The 25,145-nt window shown below is 32.1% G+C and overlaps 2 protein-coding genes across 3 annotated transcripts in view; both read right to left on the minus strand.

Annotated features, from left to right (window-relative positions):
* Positions 1 to 810: 810 nt before the first annotated feature.
* mof (males absent on the first) lies at positions 811 to 2,459 on the minus strand. Its single transcript, XM_065507978.1, has one exon. The coding sequence runs from the start codon at positions 2,382 to 2,384 to the stop codon at positions 867 to 869; it is 1,518 nt and encodes a 505-aa protein (XP_065364050.1). The 5' UTR covers positions 2,385 to 2,459; the 3' UTR covers positions 811 to 866.
* A 2,091-nt stretch (positions 2,460 to 4,550) lies between these two features.
* chas (chascon) overlaps positions 4,551 to 25,145 on the minus strand; it is a 56,424-nt gene continuing 35,829 nt past the window's right edge. For both annotated transcript variants that reach the window (XM_065506812.1, XM_065506811.1), the window contains exons 5-7: positions 8,309 to 8,590; positions 8,037 to 8,253; positions 4,551 to 7,975 (exon numbers count right to left, since the gene is read on the minus strand). In XM_065506812.1, coding sequence (XP_065362884.1) covers positions 5,214 to 7,975; positions 8,037 to 8,253; positions 8,309 to 8,590 — 3,261 coding nt within the window. In that variant the 3' untranslated portion in view covers positions 4,551 to 5,213. The remainder of the gene's footprint in view (positions 7,976 to 8,036; positions 8,254 to 8,308; positions 8,591 to 25,145) is intronic.

Here is a 25,145-nt window from a genome sequence, read left to right on the forward strand (position 1 = left end):
TGAATCTGAGGTAAGAATTTATAATCTTAAAAACTTTGGTAGTTGGCGGCTATCTAAAAAATTTTTCTCCGGTCCTTTAAAAGTTTAGATAAAAACATGCCCAATCACTAGTACTAAATAGGAGTACTCTCGATGTGGGGTAGATAACTATTTTCTTTCTATAATGAGTTGAACCAAGAAAAATCTATCAAAAAAATATAACATTTTGATTTCCCCCTAGAGATCAAGTCTGATCTAATAAATAAAATAGACTTTTAAAATTATTCATAAAACTATTTTTTCATACATGTTTATGGAGAGGGTATATTGGGTTTGTCCAAAAATACCTTATGCCAATTCGTTCATGTAAACCTTTTAATCAAACTACAGGTCGCAATTTCAAAGATAATTCGACACAATTTTGCACAAGATTTTATATTGCCCCAAGTACGAAGCCTTGGTTAGAATCGGTTCATTATTTCTCCTAGCCCCCATACAACTGCCCCATCTAAAAATAGTTAAGCGTTTACAAATAACATAATTATATAGATATCCAATCCAAATTCATTACAAATAGTTTTTATATAAGGCGAACAAATTTAGTACCGATCGGTCCACAATGTTGCAAAGCACCATTCTCAAAAATTTCATTAATGTAAATCTCTGAAATATGTTTCATATATACCCAAATCATTCTTATGTCCAAACAATCAGAAAATACAGATAAAGTTAAAACATAAATACATATTGCACCTATTAAAATCCTTTGGACTAAATTTAGCTTTCCGCAGAATATGCTGTCAATAAGATAATAAAAGAGAATACTAATAATGAGTTTTTGTTTAACGATATCATTTATTTTACACAATAAAAATTACACACTAAACTTAAGCCTTCTTGCTAAACTTTCCACCTGATGTTCTTTTGGGCGGACACCATCTCAAGTAAGCCGAATCAACGGTTAATTTTGGTCTCTTAAATTGAGGCAATTGCAAATGTTCCATAATAGTTTTTGGAGTCACACAGATCACATGCTGACCCTTCCAATATTTAACCATTTTCATGGACTGCAGTGTGTATATGATGTCGTCCTGAGTTATACCACTTAGCTCACTTAATTCCTTAATGCTTTGTGTGGTAGCGCGACAGTCTTTCATCAACTCTAATAAAGTGTAGGCCCAATAGCTGCGATAACTGAGACGACCCAAATCGGACAGGGGTTTCTCAGGACTGCCTACTATGCCTTCACGTCTCGATAACTCATAGCTGAATCCTATCAAGAGTTTGCCATAGCCTTTGCGTTGATAGGGTGGAAGTATTAAAATACAGGCTACATTATTATTTTCAGGAGACTCTTTTTCTTTTGAAAAATATCCCACTATATGTGCACCCCTCTTGTCTATTTCACACAAAACGTAAAAGTAAAAAGGCTCCACATCGTAGTACAATGTTTTGTGATCTAAAAATAATTTTGCCATTAAGCAAAGCATTTGACAATACAACTTGTGGTCCTTGCCATCAATTTCAAATATGGATATAGTGCCTTTTCTATAAATTTCATTGCCCGGTGGTTGTCGTTGTGTACATTCTGAGGCATGGTAACGATAGGTTTTTTGAAAACGCATATATTTCAGACAATATTCACACACGTATAATGTGCCCACTTTGCCATACTCATCTGGGTACGGGCTAAAGTACCAAGTGTCTATCTCGAATCTGCCAATGCGCAGTTTATCAATATATTTTACTTTGGTAATGGCCTCATGTTCTTTTTCTAAAGCTGCCGTAGTGGGATCCATTTCGGCATATGTCTTTTGCACATGATTTATTTCATCGTGGCGTCTTTTTTGATTTCTCGTCAATTTACGATCACTATTGTCTACCGCTGAAGGATTTTCCAAAGAAGCTATTTGTTCTTTGCTCAACTGTTTAATGGTCTTGGCTCCCACAGAATCAGCCACATCTGGACCACCTGCTGCTGCCGTGCCCCCACCTTCAGCATCCGTGCAGTCTGTTATACGATCTCTAGACACCCATTCATCTAGTCGACGATTAAGACCCACATAGTGTACATAGTATTCTTGTTGTTGTGGATTCGAGCCTTGTTCACATTCTCTCGATTGTATGATTTGCGCCGCATGCACATTACCATCATTCCTTTTTATCATATAAACATCACCGATGTTTATTTCCATTTCCTGACTGGGACTGGCTGTTGTGTTTACGTTTGTTTTTTGTGTGGCGGCAGTATTGTTGTTTGCTAAAGCCGCCTCATTGTTGTCTTTATTCTTGAACGTGTTTTCGTCACATTTTTCTTCTGTTCCACCGGACTCCTCAGCTTCTTTCATGCACTCATCTTCATTTGTTTCGCTGGTATTTTTTACATTTTTACTTTCAACGACCATGTTCTTTTTTTCCTTAGTATTTAATTTAAATAAATTTCACAACAAATAGCTGTAGTAAACAAAAAACTATAATCGACGTAAATTGCTGTGAGCATCTATTTTATTTTAAACGTCAAATTGTTATTGTAGTTAGTGTTGCCAGACGGTTGTTGTAAACACAAACAAATGTTAAGATGCCAGATGAATTTACATAAACTTACACGTGAAGAAAAGTTTAGTGAATTTGCTAAATTAGCTTTATGTTAAAAGTCTCCAGATTTTGATTTTTTTTCCAGTTTACCATGTATTTACACATGCAAGTAAATTCTTGAAAGTTAGGAATACATATTATTGTCGAAAATTTGGATAAATATACCAAAACGTTGGCAAGATGCTTGAGCATTTATACATGCGAGTAAAAGTTCACTTTTTAATCTAGCGTTTACACATGCAAGTAACAGTGCATTGTGTTAGTGCAAAAGTATGAATGTGTTGAGTTTTTGTTACTGTTACTTGCATGTGTAAACGCTAGGTAAATGTAAACGAAAGAGAAATAAATAAACCTTTTTAATATATGTATTTCTTACATTTGCTGCTTTAATTCAATTAATTACAAAAAGAGCTTGAAGTGTATGAAATAAAAAAAATTCTGGGAACATTTTTGTGTTAACAAATCTTATGAAATAAGTATTTTTATGAATACGATACGCCTTAATGGCAATTTTAATATTTGTTTACATATATACCCATAGATAAAATAAGTTACATGCGATGCTTTTTAAGCGTCAATTTTTCTGCAGCTTTTATTTATTTTTTTTTCACCATTAAACTTGTTCGTGCGCCGCTTTATAAAAGTAGAAAGTAAATCTACTTTAAGCATTCTACGCTTTTGTACTTGTAACTTGCAGCGTACAAATTCATTGATTCTACTTTTTGACAGCCGCGTAGAACGCGAGAAAGCGTAAAACGCGTGGTGTGGACCTCCAGCTTAAACCTGCAATAAATATGTAGGCAATAACGCCAGCAGAATAACGGAACAATATTGCTTATTGCTTTACCTCCTGTCTATACTTGACAAATATTCATCATAACAATAAATGACATTTGTTGTCAAGACAAAGTTGTCTAAGCAAAAGCACTAACAATTTTATCATAACGAAGCAATAATACTAATAAATGGAGACTATACCTGATAATTTTTTATTTAGACAACCATTTTGAAGTTTATCATGGTAAAAATTTATCACGTATATCCAGGGGGTACTTTAAGCTACCTATACATGGTTGTCAGAAAAATGCTCAGACAATGGTTAACACAACCATGAGAACTTATGTGGAAACAAATGGGTGTTAACCATTTGTCTTAGAGGCTTCATAGCCTTTTCACATTAGGAAATTAGCAAATCTTCTGCGAAATTTTTGTGTTTGTAAATTTCAGAGGTAAGGTCGGGCTAAGAGAACATTTTTTTTTTTCAAATTTTAGTACAGACTTGCTTGTAAACGGCAAGTTGTTTTGTGTGTGTGAAAGGGGTCTTATGTTAAGGCTATGGGGAAACGTATTAATGTTAACATACAATTTAAAAGACGTAAGATGATTTACTTTATTTTATAATTTTGTAAAATGGCTTGTCTTTTTTTTGAAATGTCAAACACAAATTGACAATCAAATTTGATATTTTATGCAGTTTATCGTTGACCATTACTGCCAGGTATGAAAAAGATATGTCTTCACTATATTCACTGCCGCAATATATGTTAATGAATTTTTTTTGCCAATCTATACCATTAGTTAAGAAATAAATCACTTGACAGTGATCAGACTTGCAAGTGGCTGCAAATGTGATTTTAGTAGTTCAAAGGTGGGTATGTGTTGAATTTTTCGAATTGTTTGGAGTTGAATGGCTTAAGTTTTTAAATATAGCTGAAATATATCCTATAATTAATATTTTGTCATTTGATATATACATATTATAATTTAACGGAATATACATACGTAATTCAATTGGAATTCTAAATCTATTGACCTAAGTCCGTCTGATGTAGATACCTATATAAATTAAATATTTATGACCTATAAAATCATATTTCGGCAGGACATTTATACCGATTTTAACCAATTTCAATAGCCTTCGTCTTTTATTTTCAAATCGACACAGTGTAGGGTATAATTAAGTAAAAGAATATAACTTTTTTTTCAAATTTATTAAATTTTGGCACTTTATTGCATTTGACAACCACAATAAATGGTATACTTAACATAGGTTAATACATTTTTTTTGTTTTAATGTCAGCTGATTATAATTAATTGTTATTATTAATATTTTTTCTTTTAACAAATGATTTTACACTACTTAAGTAATATTAATAAAATAATTAATTTGATTGATTTTTTAATTTAACTAAAAAGTAAAATATTATTTTTTGATTTAATTGATATTTAGGTTAAATAATTTTAATTTAGATATATTTTATTTTGTATTAAATTAAGAATGGAAGCCATTAACGGTTGGTTTTTATGATTTTATTTTAAAAAAATATTAGTATTAGGATACGGATATTAAAAATCCGAATATTTCGTAAAAATTCGTTTAAAATGGCTTTGGATTTTTATTTGCTAACATGTCAAATGAAACTAAAGCCGAAGCAAGGGTTTTCTGTATTAGTTATTATTTGTGTGAGCCCCACGATCTCAGTTACGGAGTTGTATTGAAATGTCTGCTTAGAAAGGTTGCATAAATGGGAGTGTGTTCCAATTTGGGTGATGAATCTTTCAGTTCATAAAATATATATAAATTCTTTATCCACCCTCTTTTAAAAATACATATGTATGTAATTCTTTATGTTAATTTCTCATTTTCTATAATCCATGTTGCGTACTTTAATAATGGTGGATCCAGAGGGTGGATTTCTTTTTTGCCTTATATAATCTTCGTGTCTTATAATACTAGCTGTGTCCTTGTTTATGTCTACGGAACCGCGAGATTCCAATGAATGCTTTTGTTGCAATTGATAATGTGGAGCTGGTCGATATTTATAATCGTCTTCTATATAGGAACCAGATCTGTAGGCTGGCATAACTTTTCTATCTTCATACTGCTGTTGTTTCGTTGCAGAATGACGATTATTGGGGGCATACATTTGCCTTTCGGCATAATGATCGGTGTCGTCTTCATTCGTTCCTATTTTTGTTAAATCCTTTTGACTACGACTTATTAGATTTACAATCGATGGACTTTTGAGGGCACTTTGTTGCAGTGTATTTTCCTTGGAACTAGAGTAGAGATGAGGATTTGACTTGTATGCCTGGCTAGAGTGTAGATTGTTGTTCGTGTAGTTGTTACTCGTTAATTTTTCCATATAAATGGGACTAGGATCATTGCTACCATTCATGGCATGAACACTAAATGATTTGCTACGATTAAGCGACTTTGCATAAGTTCTGGCCGGCTTAAGAGGTCCAGTGTTTTGACTAATCGGTTGATAGGATATGCGTTGTTCAGCTGGCGCTTGCTGCTGTTGCCGCAATTTGCTTTGTACTTTACTAGTAGCATTAGATCGGGCTATATTAACGGTTTGTGTTTCGTAATGATGCACAGATGGATGATCGTTGAGTTTACGCGGCAATGTCTGGGTGGTGCGATAAGCCTGATTTAAATTGGGCGTTGAGCCCGACATACGCTGATTGCTCTTCTGATAACGGCCTAAGGTGTGAGAAGATGTTGAACTTTCTCTGTTGTTGTAGGTCGTTGGCGGTGGGGGAGCTCCATTGCGCATTTTTATAGTCTCATGTACATTTTCTTTACCATACAAGGTGCTGGAGTAGGGATCTTCGCCCAAATAGTAACGATGCTTTGGACTCATTACTCGATAGCCATTGTCACGATTATTACCTACTGGATGAGAAGAAGTTGAGTGTAGAAGTGCCCTTCGATCTACGCTTGCATTGGTGTAGGCAGCATGTTCTGCTGTTTTATTTGGGGCTTCTTGTCCCGGTGGATAATGACTTCTTTGTTGACTGTTGAATTCCTCTTCAGACTCATCGTGGGAGGTGGTATGATGATTTCCTCCTATATGGCTATCGATGACATTGTATTGCTGATAGGTGCGTAGATTTTGTTGCTCTTGATGGGTGGCCGGTGCTGGAGATTGCTCACGCGACTTTGACTTGGATTTCATGCGTAATTTACGTTCAACACTGGCTGATCTCAGTTTGCCAACAAGTTTTCGCAAAGAGTTGCCTATAGCCTGTCCTACTTTACTGGACCGATGAGATGCGACTGTAGATGTTGAAATGGTGGACGGTGTAGTCTGAGTAGTTTGTGTCAACATGCTCGGTCTTAGAGTTTGATGTTGTGACAGAGCCACAGGAGGAGATGGTGTATTGCGAGCAAATCTAGTACGTTGGTTTTGTTTTCTGTTTAAAGTTTGAGCTTCCCTCGGCTGTTGTTCCATTACTGATGAGGGTGGATACATTTGCTGTTGTGAGTGGGCATAAGGTTTGGCCCTTAAGCCATGATGATTGTAATTTTCTCTAGGAGAGGATGATCGACTTCTGGGTGGTGGTGAATAGTCGGGTGGCGGTTCTGCCACATCAATTGGCACTTGTTGCAGAGGAGTTTTTATTTCCGATAACACCTCACTATGTTGGCGTAATTTCTTTTCGCCATTTCTTCTACGTTGTGGTACGGTGGGTCTTTCTAAAGTACTCACTTCCCTGTGGGGCGAGGGAGAATCATGCTGCTGCGATTCTCTGCGTAGGGAGTTATAACGTGCATTCTCTATGTAGCTGCGTTCATACGATTTTGCTCTCTCCTCAACATAGGAGTTTTTACGTGGTGGCACTGGTGAATCTACATCATCTATTATTTCGGCTCTAGTGTAATTGCGCTTCTCCTTATCCTTGATATTCATGCCATAGTGCAGGTCTGTGCGTGAGCCACTTATATAACGGCTTTCCTCGAACGAACTCGGACCTGCCTTGTCCAAATCATCTAAATGATCGCGTGAATTTTGCCTTGATCTGGCTAGAAATTGCGAGGAGAGACTTTGTCTCTTCTGCTGCAGTATGTCTTCGCGACTAACATAACTATCGCTGGGCATGGGTTTTATATATGGTTTAGTGTCACCAACATAACTATCCTTCTTAGAATACACAGCACTCGTTTTTTTCAATTGATTACGTTCTATGGAAGCATGGAGATCATCACGGAATGCTTTGGAAGCAAAATGATTAGCTGGTGTTGTTGTGGCTGTAGTCGGTTCATTGCGATTATTCCAATTCGATATACCTTGATAGTATTTTGCTCCATTATTGGCTGTGGGTGGAGCATCGTTAACGCCACGTTTGACATAGGTCTTTTTGTCGTTCGTATCATAGTGGGCATTGGAAGTTGTGTGGTTTTGATTAGATTTGATAGTAACATTAAAGTAAGTTTTCTTAGTTGGTTCGATGACATCAACTTCATCCTCACGCGAGTCATTAGAAGCAGTTGATTCGCTACCGAAATGTGACTCCAGCCACTTGATAGTTTCCCCTTTGCGAGTTTCTTCTTCTTTGTCGAAATCTAAGGGACGTTTGGTAAGGGCATCCTTGCGGTCCATTAAAACACCCCCTTGAATCAAAATAAAGAGTATTTTATTAATGGTAAGGTTTGGTAATAGAATTTCTCTTACCCTTAGGGTGCTGCATTATAGATTTATTGTGAGGTTTGCGCATTTTCTTCATACGATCTGATAAACTATCCCAATCACCTGGACGTTCCAGCATATCATCATTTTCCATGTGCATGGTCTCGGCAGCGTATTTCATTTCAGTGCCTACCACTTTGCCATCTTTGATAATATCCACATGCTGTTCATCGCGTTGTTTAAAATATCTCTGATTGGCTTCCTGTAATTGATCAAATTTAAATTCTGTTTTCTTAAGGTTAATAAAATCAACTTACTAAAGTTTTTATTTGTTCTGTACTTTCGACGGACTTGTTGTCTGGTAGTTCGTCATCCACAATTTCCTCGTGCTCGGTGGTTTTCTTGGATTCAGTTATTATCTTACCATCATCCTGGGCCAAAGATCTTTTCTGAATATTCTCCGAGTCTATTGTTTTAAAAGACTTTGTTTTATCGGCCACTAAACGAGGTCCTCGTGGCACTAACTGATGTTGATATTCTGGCGATAGTAAGACTTCCTCTACGTTTTCTACACCACTAGTTACAGCTTTTACAAAGGCCTGTGCACCAACAAAAAATAAAAAAAAATAAAGTAAATGGAAAAACATGAACACACATAGAAAAATCATACGAAATTCTTTTGAAAAAAACTTAATTGGAAGGTGTTGAAAAAAATATAAAGTATATAATATTACATAAACAAAATATATATATACATATGTATGTATATAAATAGGTAGTTTGTTATTTAAAGAAACAATTCATTATTTAAACAAGTAATGGCAGTAAGTACTGCCTGCCACCTTCATATCTTGCCACAGACTTTTACAGTGGTTTGTTTAATTCAAAAAGCAAAGTTAAAGTTAGAATATTATTCCTAAAATTATATTGTTTTAAAGACGAAATTAGGTTGCTATTGTAATTTTATTTTACATTCAAAAGTTTAGTAGTTCTATCGAGACTCATTTGATGGTATCAAAGATAACAAATTTGGTGCAATGCCTTGTTTCCTTTCTATTATCATGCCCGTTCATGTCGTGTTAATCTTATTTTCTTTCGTTTCGGGTAAATATTTTAATAATTTGAAAAATTTTGACTTAAAAACTTATTTGTTAAAGAGATCTCCAGCGAAAACTTGGTAATGACTTGCAATTACTGAACAACTTACTTAAAAGTAGTTTGGTAATGGCTGAAATATGATATATAAGTAATGTAAGTTTGTGCAAACGTCATTTCCCACTTCTACTAATGTTCAGACTATTAGTAATTTATTGTGTTTCTGTTAGGTTCTGCTTCTAAAATTCTAATCAAAAGATTTTTAAACACTGTACATCAGTTATTAAGCCGTTGAGGCTAGTGTGCCGTTTAATATATTTATTGGTTGGTGATGGTGGTGTTGCTGCCGAACAACAACTGCCAAACTCCAATCACTTTGCAATGCAAGGGCGTTATCTAGAGCAAAACAACCAAAAACCACAATGCGTTACAATTTTCAAAGAGGCAAAAAACCAACAGCAACATCAAACATAAAATAATGAAAAATAAAATGCAACTTAAACTATTAACTATCATAACACTTAATAGTTAGTTAGCAACTGCTACTTGTATTTAAATTTTTCTTTAACAAATAAACAAAAACAAAGAATTAATTTTATCTCTATTGCCATCCTCATCTTCTTTCATACAGCCAGCCAGCAGCCAGCCAGTCTTTTGAAGAGCCGCTTGGCTCATACAAACATAAATTCTAATACTCGTACTCATATTTCATAGTTGTTTTTTTTTTGTTTTTGTTTTGTTTTTACTCAATTCATTTGACACACAATCGATAGTAGACGAATTTAGTTATGCTCCGATGTCTGACGTATGAGTCCGCTTTTTGTTTTCCTACGTTACGCTCACTATGATGTAAATATGAAGTCTGATAAATCCACAATTTATTAGCTATTTTTGGTTATATTGTCTATAAATTAAACAAATAAAACCAAATCAATAAGTTTTAAATGATTCATCATCATAAATGTCTATAAACGAAATTATAATCTCTTTCAAGAAATCATTTGCAACTCAACAATCAAAATATACATACATATCTATTTTAACCACAATGGAGTTTTTGTTTCTTTCTGGTTTATGATTTATTTTTATTGGAAATGGAAATTATAAAATATTAGACACGAGCTAAACTGCACAAAAGCAAGGTATTATTATTTATATATTGTACTAAATAAATTCATATATATTTAGTTACTTTAATGATGTGTATTAAATGTATTAAACGTTACATTCATAAGACATCATTATCGCCATCTACTACTCTCTACTGTGTATAAAGTTTTGACATAAATTACAACACTTTTAATTTTGAAAACTTTTTTATCGTATTGCCCAAAGCTATAAATAAATTGTGAACATTTATTAGACAGCCATGACGAATATAAACATGCGCTACGTATTTTATCAGATTAAGTTACAAATAGCTATATCGGGTATAAATGTAAGAGAAGTTTTCATCTTGTTGATTGGTATTCATAAAATTGTTACGAACTTTGAACTATACTATTGTTACGAAATTGTACTTGAATTCAAATATAACGATTTTAAGGGCTGATTTAAAAGTAGGATAACAGTGCTGTAATAGCAAAATGTAACATATCTGTGGGCATTATTAAATAAAAGCTTTCAGATGATTTGATCGTAAGTTGGCAACGCTGTATTCGAATTCGAATATTCAGTTAAAGAACATTGTAGAAAGTACACCACAGATGGCGTATGTATTAGTAAGATCTAGAATATTCGAATTTTGACAGTTAAAGAACAATCTAGAGTGCAGATGGCAGTGTTATAAATAGTGGCAGAGTTTGCAGTCGTGAGTGAGTTTATCAGAGACGCTATTTGAATAAACTCACTCACGACTGCAACCTCTGCTACTACTAAACGGCTTTTATTTGCAATCAAAAGTATCCGGTTTATTTAAAGGAAATAAACCAAACGTTTTGAAAAGGTTTAAACGTAACATTATTTTAAATGACATATCTTTACCATTCAAGTGTTGTGTTGTTTTAAAAGTTATGTTCAGTTATGTTGTGCCTTTATTAAATTTTGCTCAATTTTGGACCGGAAAAGTCCTCGAGTCAAAAATCTATGATTTAATAACACTTAAAAGATGACAAATTCGGCTACTGCCCGCTTTGCGTTGGCTCATTCCAGATGCTTTTAAAGTCGTTGTAATGTAATATGATTTTCATTAATGGTTATGAAATACAAAAACATTCGCATTTTGGAATTTTCATTATTAACAAAGCAAATAATTCGTAATGACTTGCAATTACTGAATAACATACTTTCCAATGATTATTAAATTCCGCCCGCATTACGTAGAAGTACAGTAAACCTTTGATAATCCGGATAATCAGTTATCGTTACATCCGGATTGATTACATTTTTATAACTTTATAATCCGGATTTCATACAAACTTTGGAAAAAAAAGTTTGAACAATTCTCGACAAACAACATTGAATGACTATTTTACCAAGCAAAATAAATAGCTTTAATATTTTTTTTTTGACTTGTAGAATTTATAAATGTTCCTTTTAAATGTAATCATTATTTAAATGATACATAAATATAATATATCATTAGATATGTGTTTTAAAAGCGTTTTTAATACAAGAACAATGTTTAAATTTTTTATTCGTTAGTGCGGATAATTTGATAATCCGGATTAGGGTCTGAAATAAATTATCCGGATTATCAAGGTTTTACTGTATTCAAATAATGGCTTATTTATTAACTGATACTTATTAGTCAATTGCATGAGATCAGAGAATGAATTTCAATTTAAGCTTAATTCTCAATTAAAAAATGTTAGCAATTTAATCCATAAAAACAAACAAAACAAATTCTAAATTCCATGGCCCCTATAACTTTCTGAACGTAAATGTTTGAACAAAATCCCTGAGATACAACTACATATACCCTATATAGTTTTGACATCTACTCCCTCCCAGCTTCCAACTGATATGTCGGAACCCAAATCATGTCTGCCAAAAATGGCCCCCAATGTACTCTAAATATCATCTTTCCTGAGAAACAACTGAGTAAATCGTTTATAGTAGAGTTTCCAAAAAACTGAAGAATTTCAAAACCGCGGTTTCGTTTTGTGATAATTTATTAAATATCAAGTGTTATAGAAACAAAATCAGTTGATAATATAAGAAAAGCTAACAAAGAAGAAAAAGGAAAATTGGTACTTTTTCTTTTAATGGTACTTTTTTAATATATTAAATTAGTTAGCTTATATACATACATTAAAGTTGGCTAATATGCTTCTAAAGGTGGGGTCACACATGACAAATATTTGACGAAAAAGACGTAACCACTAAATAAAATACATTTGAATTCTTTTATTTATTTCAAAAACTTATTTTACTTAGGATGATTCAAAACAAAAAATTTAGTTTTATTTTATTTGATGCTGTTTGATCTTACAAAACACTTGTAAGAGTAAACACGTCAAACAAATTTGTGCTATTTAAAAGTGGTTACGCTTTTTTGAGTAAAGAAATAATCAAGAATAGGCAGCTCAAAAAAGGAGAAATAAATCAAACTAAGGAGTACTTTTTTGTTCTTTAAAATGGTACTTTTTGAATTTTTTCAAACTTGACGGGGGCTGAATTGTGGAAAATTGGTACTAGAGACATGTTATCCTGAATGATTATTAATTCACAATAGTACTATTTCTTTCTTCTAATTGGGGTGGCGAAGGGACCATGTCAGCCTTCATTTTATTAGATATTTGAAAATAACAAAGTCTTTGTTAAAAGCACTTTGAATTCTTTTTTTAAATTAAATAAATACACAGTCATTTGAATTTTAATTGCCAGGAAATATTTGGATGAATTTTTGTATGAAAAGTTTGTTTTTCATTTGTAATTTCTCTACTGAAAATAGATTAAAAGTAAAAACCGAAGAATAATTGTCGATTTCGGTTTTAGGCCTTGAAAAACCGCGGGTTCGGTTACGATTAAAACCGAACACGAAACTCAATATTTTGACAAACTTTTTGCAATAATTTTAAATTTGGAGCTTTTTTGCTTATAAATCGCTCTTTAATTTGGTACCGAATTCATCTGCAATATATACCCAAAAAAGGCTAAATTTGTATCTAGAAAAGGAAACGGTAAAAGTATGCAATGATACTACATGATATTATTGACATTACGGACGATATATAAAGGTAACAATTTCGTGTAAACAAATCTATATGCCTAAACATATGCAACATTTTTCATTACTTTATGTGCAATTAAACGTTTGTTAGTGAAATCCATTAAAAATCTTGAATTTTTCAATATATTCTGTAGCTTATTTTGTGTTAATATCCAGATTGGTGTGCCTTTTAAAACTTGTTCATATTTAAACTAGTCCTGGCAATAATTTATTAGGTTTTTACAATGTTTTCTCTATGTTGTGCTGTTATTGAAAAATATTTAATGAATCCTAAATCTTAAATAAGTAGCAGTTAATTTTTAATTTATTTTTTATGATAGAAATCACTTAACCGGCATTTACTAATTATTTGCATACACAAACTAGTTTCGATGTTTTTTTTTTTGTTAATGTCATAAACCTGGATCTTGTTTAATTTCCAAATGATGCTTAAACTTATTTTACACGATTTTTGTTTGTGTGAAGTGTATTAAATGACTAATGACTTTTAGTGTAAAATATCGATGTCGAAGAAAGTAAAAATTACATTCAATCATTATAAAAGATTACGTGGTAGGTATCCACTTGTTGGCCTCTAATTATAACAAAGGTAAATTTGAAATGCCATAAAAGTAAAAATAAAATAAAAACACCAGTTACAGCAGCAGTTATAAAGAAAAAATCAAAACAGACAAGAAAGAAAAAAACAATAACAAATTGACAGTTAACGTGCCTTCACTAATGATAGTTAAATATAAATCAGAGACATTACTACATATTTTCTTTATTTTAACTACCAGCACATTTATTATATAATTTTTTGTAGGTATTTATTTGCTGATGTTGTTTTTCGATAAAAAAATAATTAGAGAAATCTAAAAAATATTAAATTTTTATAAACACCCATACTTAAAGTGTTTTTATAATAATTAATATCAATTGAATTTATTACAAAATAAATTGCATAAAATTTATTAATATATTTCTTATTTCTTCTTGTTTTATTAAAGGAAAATATCCACATATTTAAAAAATTTTGATTTTTACATATTTTCGGGTTAATGAACGTTTTTTTTCTTTCATTTTTCCCAAGACTTGTTTGCCTTGGAACATGTTCAACATAAAAATGTCTGTCTACATGTATGTTTGTCTTTCGTTTTAGCCTGGCTGTCGGTCTGTCTGACTTATAACCGTCATCGGATTTCTTGTACTGTTTAAGGCTCTGCTGTTACTGCTGCTGCTGGTGATTTTATAGCATAGTACTTGTCCGTATATCTCTACGTACTTGTAGTCACTCGTATATATTGGTAGATAGATGGACAGACATTTGTTTGATTTTTTGTATTTAAGTTGGAGTTAAATGAATCTTGTAAATATTTTGCATGCAGAGCACAACATAAAAGTCAAAACACTGTGGGACGTAAGAATGATAGTAAGAAATAGAAATATGAAATAAAATATTGTTAGAACATTTCATCTTCGAATACTTCCTGGGTTTAAACTGATTTTTACTAATAAATTTAAACAAATAGAGTATATATATACTGGGCCCTCATAAGATTCTAAAACGATCTAGCTATGTCCCTCCGTCTGTCTATCTGTTGAAAACACGATAGGACCCAAACAAATGAAGCTAGCCGGCTGAAATTCCACAAATACTATCAGTTGACAAGGTTGGTTTGGTATTGAAAATGGACAATATTGGTCCTAGTTCCCATATGCGGTATCCTGATAAAATGTTGCACAAATTAGTCCTAAGTACTCGCGAAAATCAGGAAAAATTTTTCCCTGGTTCCCATACAAGGTCCCCCTCAGAAAAGAACTTGAACATTCATAATTGTCTTATAATAATTAATATCGTGATGAAATTGAACATAAACAAGTTTTATATCTAAATCTTTCTACCAAATTTTGTGAGGATCGGTCCATATTTGACCTCATATAACCCCTATATCAGATAAATAATTTATTGTCACATTTTTTATGGTGGGTATATCGACATGGCTATATTTTTACAAACAATTTTTTGTATTGTAAAAAACCTTACAGTAAAACTCGAGATTATTATATTATGGAGTTTAAGCGAAGAGATCGGCCCCATGGTGTCACCTTATGTTTTCCCCAACTTAATTCGATTTCCTTATGTTTTTGTTTGTTTAGTCGTTTATTTTTCTACTTCTTATTCTCATTATTAAGTTTTACCAAACTAAAGAAAGAATTCAAGCAAATGTTTCTCTAGTTTGTTGTGGCCATAAACGAACGAGTATATTTTGGTTTCGATAATCGCCTGGCCGGACTTTTGGAAAAAACAATAAAGTGAACTCTTTTTGTTGTTGTAGCTGTTTGATTTTTTTTTGTTAGTTTGATTACACAAACTACACAAAGTTGGACTCGTAAAAAGGTTTGCGTGTGTTTAAGATATCGAATATTCGTCAGAGATTTTAAGGAATGTCATATAAATTATAGCTGTTAAATCCTTTCATAGTTTAAAATTCTTAAAATTATTTAAATTATGTATGTATTAAATTAGTATTACATTGTGTGCCATATACGGACACCACTACGTGATGAAAGATCAACAAAAAATACATCCGTGTCTAACAGTTTTGCCCAAAGTCATGCATTTTTTTTATGGGGCCCCAGAGATTTTTGCAAAAAAGTGATCATTTTCTCAGGCTAATATCTTGTAAACAGTTTGGAATTTTTACTTTACTATCTGAGGCAAAGTTGTATCCCTTGTCATAAAGAACATAAATTGTGAACATATAAAATCAAAAAAACTTCATCTTCAAGATCAAAATCGCAAAAAACTTTAAAAAATTCGAAATAAATTTAGAAATACATTTTTTAAAGCTGCCTAAAAGTATGCTTTAGTTAATAATAATTTAATAGTTTATGGCCACACACAATTCTTTTAGTTTTCTCTTGACTACCTAAACGGTGTCAAGAATCATTCCTAGGTAGTTCATATGTTCTAGAAAGTTGTTTATTAAGATCTTAGGTACATTTTTGTAGTTGATTGTTTCCTTGAATTTTGAACGGTTTGCTACCTATGAACCTGAAGGTAAAACAAATCGAATTTTATGCCAACAAAGTGCACCAATTGCTCAGCGAAGCTTATGGTGAATGTGTTTCATCAGTTTCAACGTGCGAGAGATGGTGCCCAGGCCAGTCAAAAAAGTTGAAGGCATTACTCAATGAATATTGTTGTTAAACTCATCAAGAACTTGAAAAGCTTTTGGGAGCTACTAATCAGCAACTTCAAAACGTTTGCAAGCAGCAGGATTCATCCAAAAGAAGGGAAGGCTGAGAGCCCTTGAAATAAGATTTTACATGTCTGAAATGCTGCTTGAACGGTATAAAAGAAAATCATTTTCGCACCGAATCATTACTTGCGATGAAAAATGGATCCATTACGATAACCAGAAGTGTATGAGATCGTTTGTGAAGTCCGGCCAACCAGCCGGATCGTCACCAAAGCCAAATATCAATGGCACTAAGGTAATTCTCTGTATTTGGTGGGACCAAAAGGATTCTATCTATTATGAGCTGTTGAAATCTGGCCAGACCATAACAGGGAACCTGTACCGAACGCAACATATTCGTTTGAAGCAAACATTGACCGAAAAACACCCAGAATATGCGGCCAGACATAAAACCGTAATATTCCATCATGACATGTTAAAAACTATTTAGAAAGAAGTGGTTTGGAAGTTTTGCCTCACCCGCCTTGGCTTGATTATTGGCCTCAAAAGATGAGCAGCTCTTTTGGCTTCGAATCCTCTTATTTATCATGACATTATCACAAATACTCCATAATATGTTCATGTGACTACAATAGTGATGGGATCAACCATAATATGATTGTGCTACAACCACAATAAGATCATATCAGCTATCATGTGTTTATATAACTATATTATGGTTGAGGTGTCTATGTTACAATTATAATATGATCATGATATTAATACACATGATTATATTATGGTTACCAACAAACAAAAAGGGATTAAAAAATAGTTAAGTAGGATCATATTAAGAATTTGTTTAATGCTACACATTAGTAATAAAGAGAAAAACATGTTAGTGGTGACCATAATCGAACAGCCATATTATGTTTAGATTTTATAGTTGCTGTCAAATTATATTATGGTAGCATTCTAAAATGTCATAATATGATACAACTTAACCATAATTCAATACCTTAGTAACCATATTATCATTCAACGATCATAATATAATAGTAGCTTCACCATAATCTGATAATGTCTAACCATATTATGATTGTATCTCAACCATAATATGGCCATGTAAAAACACGATATTTGATATGGTATTGTTGCACAACCATATTATGATTATGCCTAATCATATTAAGATTTCAGCTTAATCACTTTATTTAAATTATTTTAATTTCATTAAGAATTCATTCTTTCAATTACAATTTTTAGTTAATAGTAGGCTTTTGAATACCACTAACAATAATAATAATAATACAACAACAACCAGCAATAGCTCTAGCTGGAGCAGCAGTAACAACAAAAACTAAATGCAGTTAACTTAGCCTTTTTTCAATTTCTTCAATTTATATAAAATATTTTATTTTTTATTATATTATTATGTATTTTGTATCCAAACCCATTAAACAGGTTTCTTTCGTATACGAATAGTAAGTACACTCCAATCCAATCTACTCTACTCCAATCCGAACTCAAATCTACTCAATAACACTAGTATCTGTATGTTTCGTTATTTTTTATTTTACTTATTTTTTATTGAATTTTTTAATGACATTCACAAGCCACCACACAGGCCAGAGCCACCAACTTTAAATGCCGTATACTCGCAGTATTAAATACTGCTGCTGGTACTGGTACCATAGAATAAACTATAAAGAAATTTTTGTTGGTTTTTCTTTAACACAATCACTAAGGACCGGTAGGTAGAACACAATGATCATGATGATGATGACGACGTTGTTGTTGTTATTGTTACTGTTGCGGCCGATGTCGATGACTACGACAACGCACTTTTATTATTAACACTACAGCAATTCTTAGTACAATTTTATTAAGAGTGATTTGCTATGAATTTGAATCGATCAATTATGTCTTAACTTTGAAGTACATTGGCATACACATATACATTAATACATTTGTATAAATACGTAGGTAAGTATTTTGCCCTGTTTTATAGGGTAGCCAGGTTAATGGAAAATATAAAATAATTGGGATACTTAGGTCTAATTATATTTGCAGAACACATCATTTTGTAGCCGTTATATTACACAGTGCAACACCAAAAACATAACCATATACGGACATATAAGACCAAAAAAAAGACCCGTGTCTCCCAGTTTTGCCCAAAGTCATGCTCTTTTTTTATGGGCCCCCAATGATTTGGGGCCTTGGTGTTATTTTTGCAAAAAAGTAATCATTTTCTCAGGCTCATATCTTGCAAACAGTTCGGAATTTTGATTTACTATTTGAGGCAAAGTTGTAGCTCTTGTCATAAAGAACAAAAATTGTGAAAATATAAAATCAAAAAACATCATCTTCATGATCAGAATCGCAAAAACCTTTAAAAAATTCGGTTTTGTTTACCTTTTTTTCCCTGTTCAGGTCCATAGGTAGCAAACCGTTCAAAATTCAAGGAAACAATAAACTACAAAAATGTACTTAAATCTCAATAAACAACTTTCTAGAACATATGAACATCTTATTCAATATAAGTTAGTAAGAAAAAACTAAAGGAATTAAGAGTGTTTTGGGCCAAAAACTATTAAATTATTATAAACTAAAGCATACTTTTAGGCAGCTTTAAAAAAAGTATTTCTAATTTATTTCTAATTTTTTAAAGATTTTTGCAATTTTGATCTTGAAGAAGTTTTTTTTGCCTCAGAGTGTAAATCAAAATTCCGAACTGTTTGCAAGATATGAGCCTGAGAAAATGATCACTATTTCGCAAAAATGTCACCGAGGTCCCAAAACTTTGGGGGCCCATAAAAAAAGAGCATGACTTTGGGCAAAACTGAGAGACATTGGACTTTTTTTGGGGGGTTTTTATCACGTACTGGTGACCGTATATGGTTATATTTCCATGACTCAAAAAATTACAAAAAGTGTAACACATTGATTCGTTTGTGATCATTTTGTCTAAGTTTTTGTTTATAAAAACTATTTTAATTCAATTTCAAGATTAATCGATAATTATTAATCGAATAATAGAACTGCATAAATTAAAATTCGCTAACAACTGAATTACTATTGCCTTAATAAAGATTTTGTAAACACAACTGAAATATTCTTTTCCTTAAAACTTCATTGACAATCTAGTCTTTTGTCACCATAAATATATCTGTTCTGCGTAATCTTTTTTATGTTTCTATTGCAGTGCATTGAATTTTCAACTGCTGCCATGGGAGTTTTTTCGCTTGATTATTGTTTTAAATTTCACGGCACGTATGGCCCAATTTCATATTTTTTGGATGGGTGTTAAATTAACATTGACATGAGGACGTTCAATTTGCTATAATCATATTTAGCAATCTAAAACTTAAATATAATTAAGGTTTGCGAATAATTTTAAAAACAAAATTAAGTGATTTTTTGTTGGCCACAACAGTCTTACCGAATGACATAAACAACTTAATTTTTGTGCTGTTGGATTAATTTTGGAATAATTACATCATGTTTCGAAAACCCGCAGCAGCTACACAGTGGGACCAGCCCCAAAATCAATGGCAAATAGATATATAAAACAATATGTAAATTAGTCTATGTTTGGGGTTACTTTGACAGTGAAGGGTTCCTAATCGGGAAAATTTTATTGTGATTTGTTGCCAATCGAAATATCAATCAGTTGACACAGAAGAATTACGATTTAAATAACCGAATTTTTGTCATCGCTACTAAATTTTTCACCTTTTTATTGTATAATTATTTGTTATTTAGTAATCATAATTTAATAATAGCACAACCATAATATGATTGTGTTCAACCATACTACAACTTTGCTTCAGAGAGTAAATCAAAATTCCGAACTGTTTGCAAGATATGAGCCTGAGAAAATTATCACTTTTTTGCAAAAATTACACCGACACACCAAATCTTTTGGGGCCCATAAAGAAAGTGCATGACTTTGGGCAAAACTGGGAGACACGGGTCTTTTATCTTTTTTTGGTGTTTGTATATGGTTTTTTTCATGTTGGACTGTGTAATCGAGCTTTCTTTAATAATTGTTTTATTTTAATTAAATTTTCTCTAATGGGGGTTTCAAAATTTTCTTCGGTAATATCGAATTTTGTGCCAACAAAGCGTCATATGCTGTAAGTTTTGCTTTACTTCTATAAAAAAGCTCACCGAAGCTTATGGTGAATGTGTTTTATGGTTTTCAACTTGCAAGAGATGATTTGTGCGGTTCAGAAGTGGTGATTTTGGCACAGAAGACAAATATCGCCCAGGTCAGCCAAAAAAGTTTCAAGACCAAGAATTGGAGGCATTACTCCATGAAGATTGTTGTAAAACTCAACAAGAGCTTGCAGAATCATTGGAAGCTACTCAAGCAGCAATTTCAAAACGTTTCGTCGAAAAGCAGAGAAATTGGGTACCATACGAAAGGAAGCCGAAAGACGATTTTGCATGTCCAAAAATAAGCTTGAACGATATAAAAGAAAATCATTATTTTTAACCAATCTTTACTTGCGATGAAAAATGGATTCTTTACGATATTCCGAAGATATTTCGAATCGACACCAAAGCCAAATATCCATGACGCTAAGGTAATTTTCTGTATTTGGTGGGAACAAAAGAGTCGTCCTATATACTATGAGCTGCTGAAATCTAAGCAGATCATAACGGGGAACCTCCGATCGCAACTGAAACCCTAATATTCCATCATGACAACGCCGTAGCAAGAATTGAAGAGAGACCTTGAAAGAGACTGTTTCGTACTAGATTAAAGATAAAATGCAAACTGTTTCTTTAATCGGGGATACGGGGAAAACATACGGGTGAATGTTTTCCCCGTATCATTACTTGCGATGAAAACTGGATCCATTACAATAACCCGAAACGTGAGGGATCGTATGTGAAGCCCGACCAACCAGCCGAATCGACACCAAAGCCAAATATTGAAGGCGCTAAGGTAATTCTCTTTATTTGGTGAGAGCAAAGGGTCCCATCTATTATGAGCTGCTGAAATATGGCCAGACTATCAGAGGGCATCTGTACCTTTTGCAACTGATTCTTTTGAAGCGAGAATTGGCCGAAAAACGCCCAGAATATCCGGCCAGACATGAAACCGTAATATTTCATGACAACGCTCGGCCACATACCTGTTAAAAAGTATTTAGAATGAAGTGGTTGGGATGTTTTACCTCACCCGCTTTATAGTTCAGACCGTGCCCTCTCCTGACTGCACAGAGAAAACAGATTCATGATAGCATCCAAATTTGTTGTCAATCGAATGATTCTACCTTAGCAACTGAATTTTACAGTTGCAGCTACAAAATTTAAGAAGAGTTAACAAAAGTTTGGTTGCTTCAACCGAAATTCATCTTTATCAACAACCAAAAAATCATAGGATTGGCTACAACCTTCGTTTGCTACTACGAAACTGTTTTCTCTGTGTACTATTTGTTTCGATCGATGCAGAATGCTCCATCTGGGATATGCTTCACTTTGGAATAGATTATCCGATATTGGCTGGATTAGTTCTTGGCCTCAAAAGATTAGCAGTTCTTTTGGCTGGGAATCCATATGTTGCCAGAAAGATGGTAAAAAATCATAGCTAACAATGGCCAATACCTTGAATGAATTTATATTCGAAAGAATTTAAAAAAACTAAGTGTTTTTCGACTAATTTTTTTTCGACATCGTGGGTCAGGCAGTAATTCATTCGAGCTTTTGATTTTTATTAAATAAATTTACTCGTAAAAATATAGAAACCATTTTTAAATAAAAAACGACACCGGTGCTATGACATGCATGACCAGGAACGGTACCATTTATAGCACGTACGTAGTTATTTTGTCTTTGAATAAATCTTCTAAACAACTACTATGATCGAAAACAATAAAATATAATACGCAAATTCTATTATATTTATTACTACTATGAGAATTTTTCAGATTTCTTCTATTAATATTATGGATATTCTTTTGCGGGTAAATTTTTTTCAACAAAATATTTGGCAACAATGCTCTCAATGTTAACCAATTAAAACATTCAAAATGCTTAAACTGATTTCGAATTGTTTTTGTTTTTTATACTCATACATATAATATTTTTGCATTGTTGTTAAAACATTTATTCCAGTGGCCTTTAAAATCGATTTTTATTATTAAAACTGTCTAAAAAGTGTTAACATTTGTATTAATAGTAAAAAAAACACACACAGAGCAACACATAATAAACCATAACATGGTATTTGGTTGTACGATGGGGATTAAACCAATATAATCAGATATTTTATATTTTTAATTTGAACAGGCTTTAAAGCCATGTTTTATTTTTCAAAGGCAAGTAGGTGGTACCTTCGACATAGAGTAAAAATAGTAATAAAAACAGCAACAACAAGCAGTTAAAGCAGCAGCAGCAGCATTATTAAACACAAAGATTACATGTCTAGGTTTAAGGTTTGTTGCTTAAAGTCTTTTGTTTTAAGATTCACACACACACACACGAACAAACAAATTCTCTGGCATTTCTAGACAAGTTTGCTTCTTAAGTCTTTTGTTTTTTAAAAAAAGTTTAAATGAACTTTATTTCAGTTACCACTCACTCAATATACATATAAACAGCAACAAACAAACTCTACAACTCTATACAACATTCCCTGCTTTTATATACTATACATACCTACAATACAAACTTCACTTCACTTCATTATTTTTATTTTTCTTAAAATTTGTTGTTTTCTTTTAACATCAACATCATCATTATCAACACCAACATACTCTTTAAAATCTTTCACAAAAGGTCAAAATTATTGTACCACTAAAAGAAATAATTTACAAACCGCATGAATTAACCTTTTTCTTTTTTTGAACGATGATTTTTTTTCTTTAAATTATATTTTTTGTTTCTTAATTTATTTAATGCACGACTTGACTTTTCTTTTGTACAGGAAAAACATGAAATTATGTTATAAATTTTATTATGATTTTTAATATTTTGTTTAAAATTTTTTTTCTTCTATATTTTTGTTGTATAATTTTATTATTGTTATAATTAAAACAAACACTAATTGTTTCTTTATTTTTTATTTTTTTGCTATTTATTGTTATTTCTTTTTGTTGTTTGTTATTTGAAAACAATTTTGAAAACGCGTTCCCCGTAACGTCGTCTTTCGTAGCAAAACCTTGACGTCTTTACGGTTTGTACTCCAATCACAGACTGAGCGTAAAACCAACAAAGTTATGTTGCTGTCCACAAATAACACTTAATAATTCTGTAGCTAGTTTAAAGTTTCTGTTGTTTTCTTCTTTTTCTGTTATTTCTTGTTTAGAGTATATATACTACTACTACTACTCACAAAAACAAAAAACAAAATAACAAAAACTTTAAAGAGTTTCTATTAAAAGTATACTATTGCACAGTGGAGCAATGTGCGCAGGCGTATAACAAGAAACCACATAGTTTAAATTTAATATAACCAGTGGGTTCTTAATATAATTCCGAATTAAAACAATAATAATTTGAATAATCGAGGAAAAAATTAAAACAAGTATTCGAATAATCGAGGAAAAAATATATTTTTTATTAGAATGAATAATTTTGTTTCAATTTAGTATAAAAAATTATTCGGTTAATAATTGTCAATTAATCGAATAAATTTATTCCAACTAAATACAAATATTCGACAAAAATATCCATATCGCTGGCTTAATATGCAAAGGCTCTAAGTCCATATTTTAAAATTTTACAGGAGAGACAAAAAACATTCAAACTTTTTTTTGCGTAAATATTTTTGAATTCTGTAAACGCAATTTTTTTTGTATTTTTCTTTGTTTTCGATGTGCAAAATGATAACATAAGTATTTGCCGAGGTAAAAGGTTTTTTGGACTTAGAGCTTTTTCTATTGCTTAGTTTGTATTTTTTCTATGGACTTATGTCTTTTTCTTAGAACTTGTCTTTCATTTCTTATTTACTAGTTTTTATATCTGGATTACTAAGTCATTAATATAGACAATATTGGTATATAATAATAGAAATTTCAAAGTCCATTGGAACGATTTATATAAGGCTATAGTAAGTTGGACCTACAATGGGTCAAAATCAGGAAAAATATATTTTAACCCGAATTTTTTTTCATACATTTTTTTTTTGCCGTAAATTCTTCTTTTTTAATTTTTAAAAATTTAAAAAAATTTTTAATAATTTAAAAAAAAAATTTCGAAAAAACTTTTCTACGAAGGATATATAAGATTCGGCAAAGCCAAATATAGCTCTCCTACTTGTTTTGTAAAAAAATTTTATTAAAAATTTTAAAAAACTATTTTTAAATTTTTTTTTTTAAATTTTAAAGTACAATTTGATGAAGGGTATAAAAGATTCGGCACAGCCGAATATACTTAGCTATAATACGTTTGTGTAGATGTTTGTAACGCCCAAAAATATTAGTCTAACACCCACCTTAAATTATACCCATAGACTCAGAATCACTTTATGAGTCGATTAATTTTGAAGACATTTCGATAAAATGTGGTATATACACTTTTTTAGGCCCAAGGACGAACCCTATTGAAACTAGCTGAAATGGGTCCATTATTTCCCCTAGCTCCCATACAAATGTCCTCCCGAAATACTTTATTCTATGGAAATCTGTCACCTAATTTCATGCCGATCGGTCTATAATTAGTTATAGCTCACATGTAGGAGCTCCCATATAGGCACTTTAACGA

This window comes from Calliphora vicina, chromosome 4, assembly GCF_958450345.1.
Source record: "Calliphora vicina chromosome 4, idCalVici1.1, whole genome shotgun sequence".
Lineage (NCBI taxonomy): Eukaryota > Metazoa > Arthropoda > Insecta > Diptera > Calliphoridae > Calliphora > Calliphora vicina.

Coding starts and splice junctions, on each gene's coding strand:
- mof (XM_065507978.1), bottom strand. CDS start 2,384: ATGGTCGTTGAAAGTAAAAATGTAAAAAATACCAGCGAAACAAATGAA.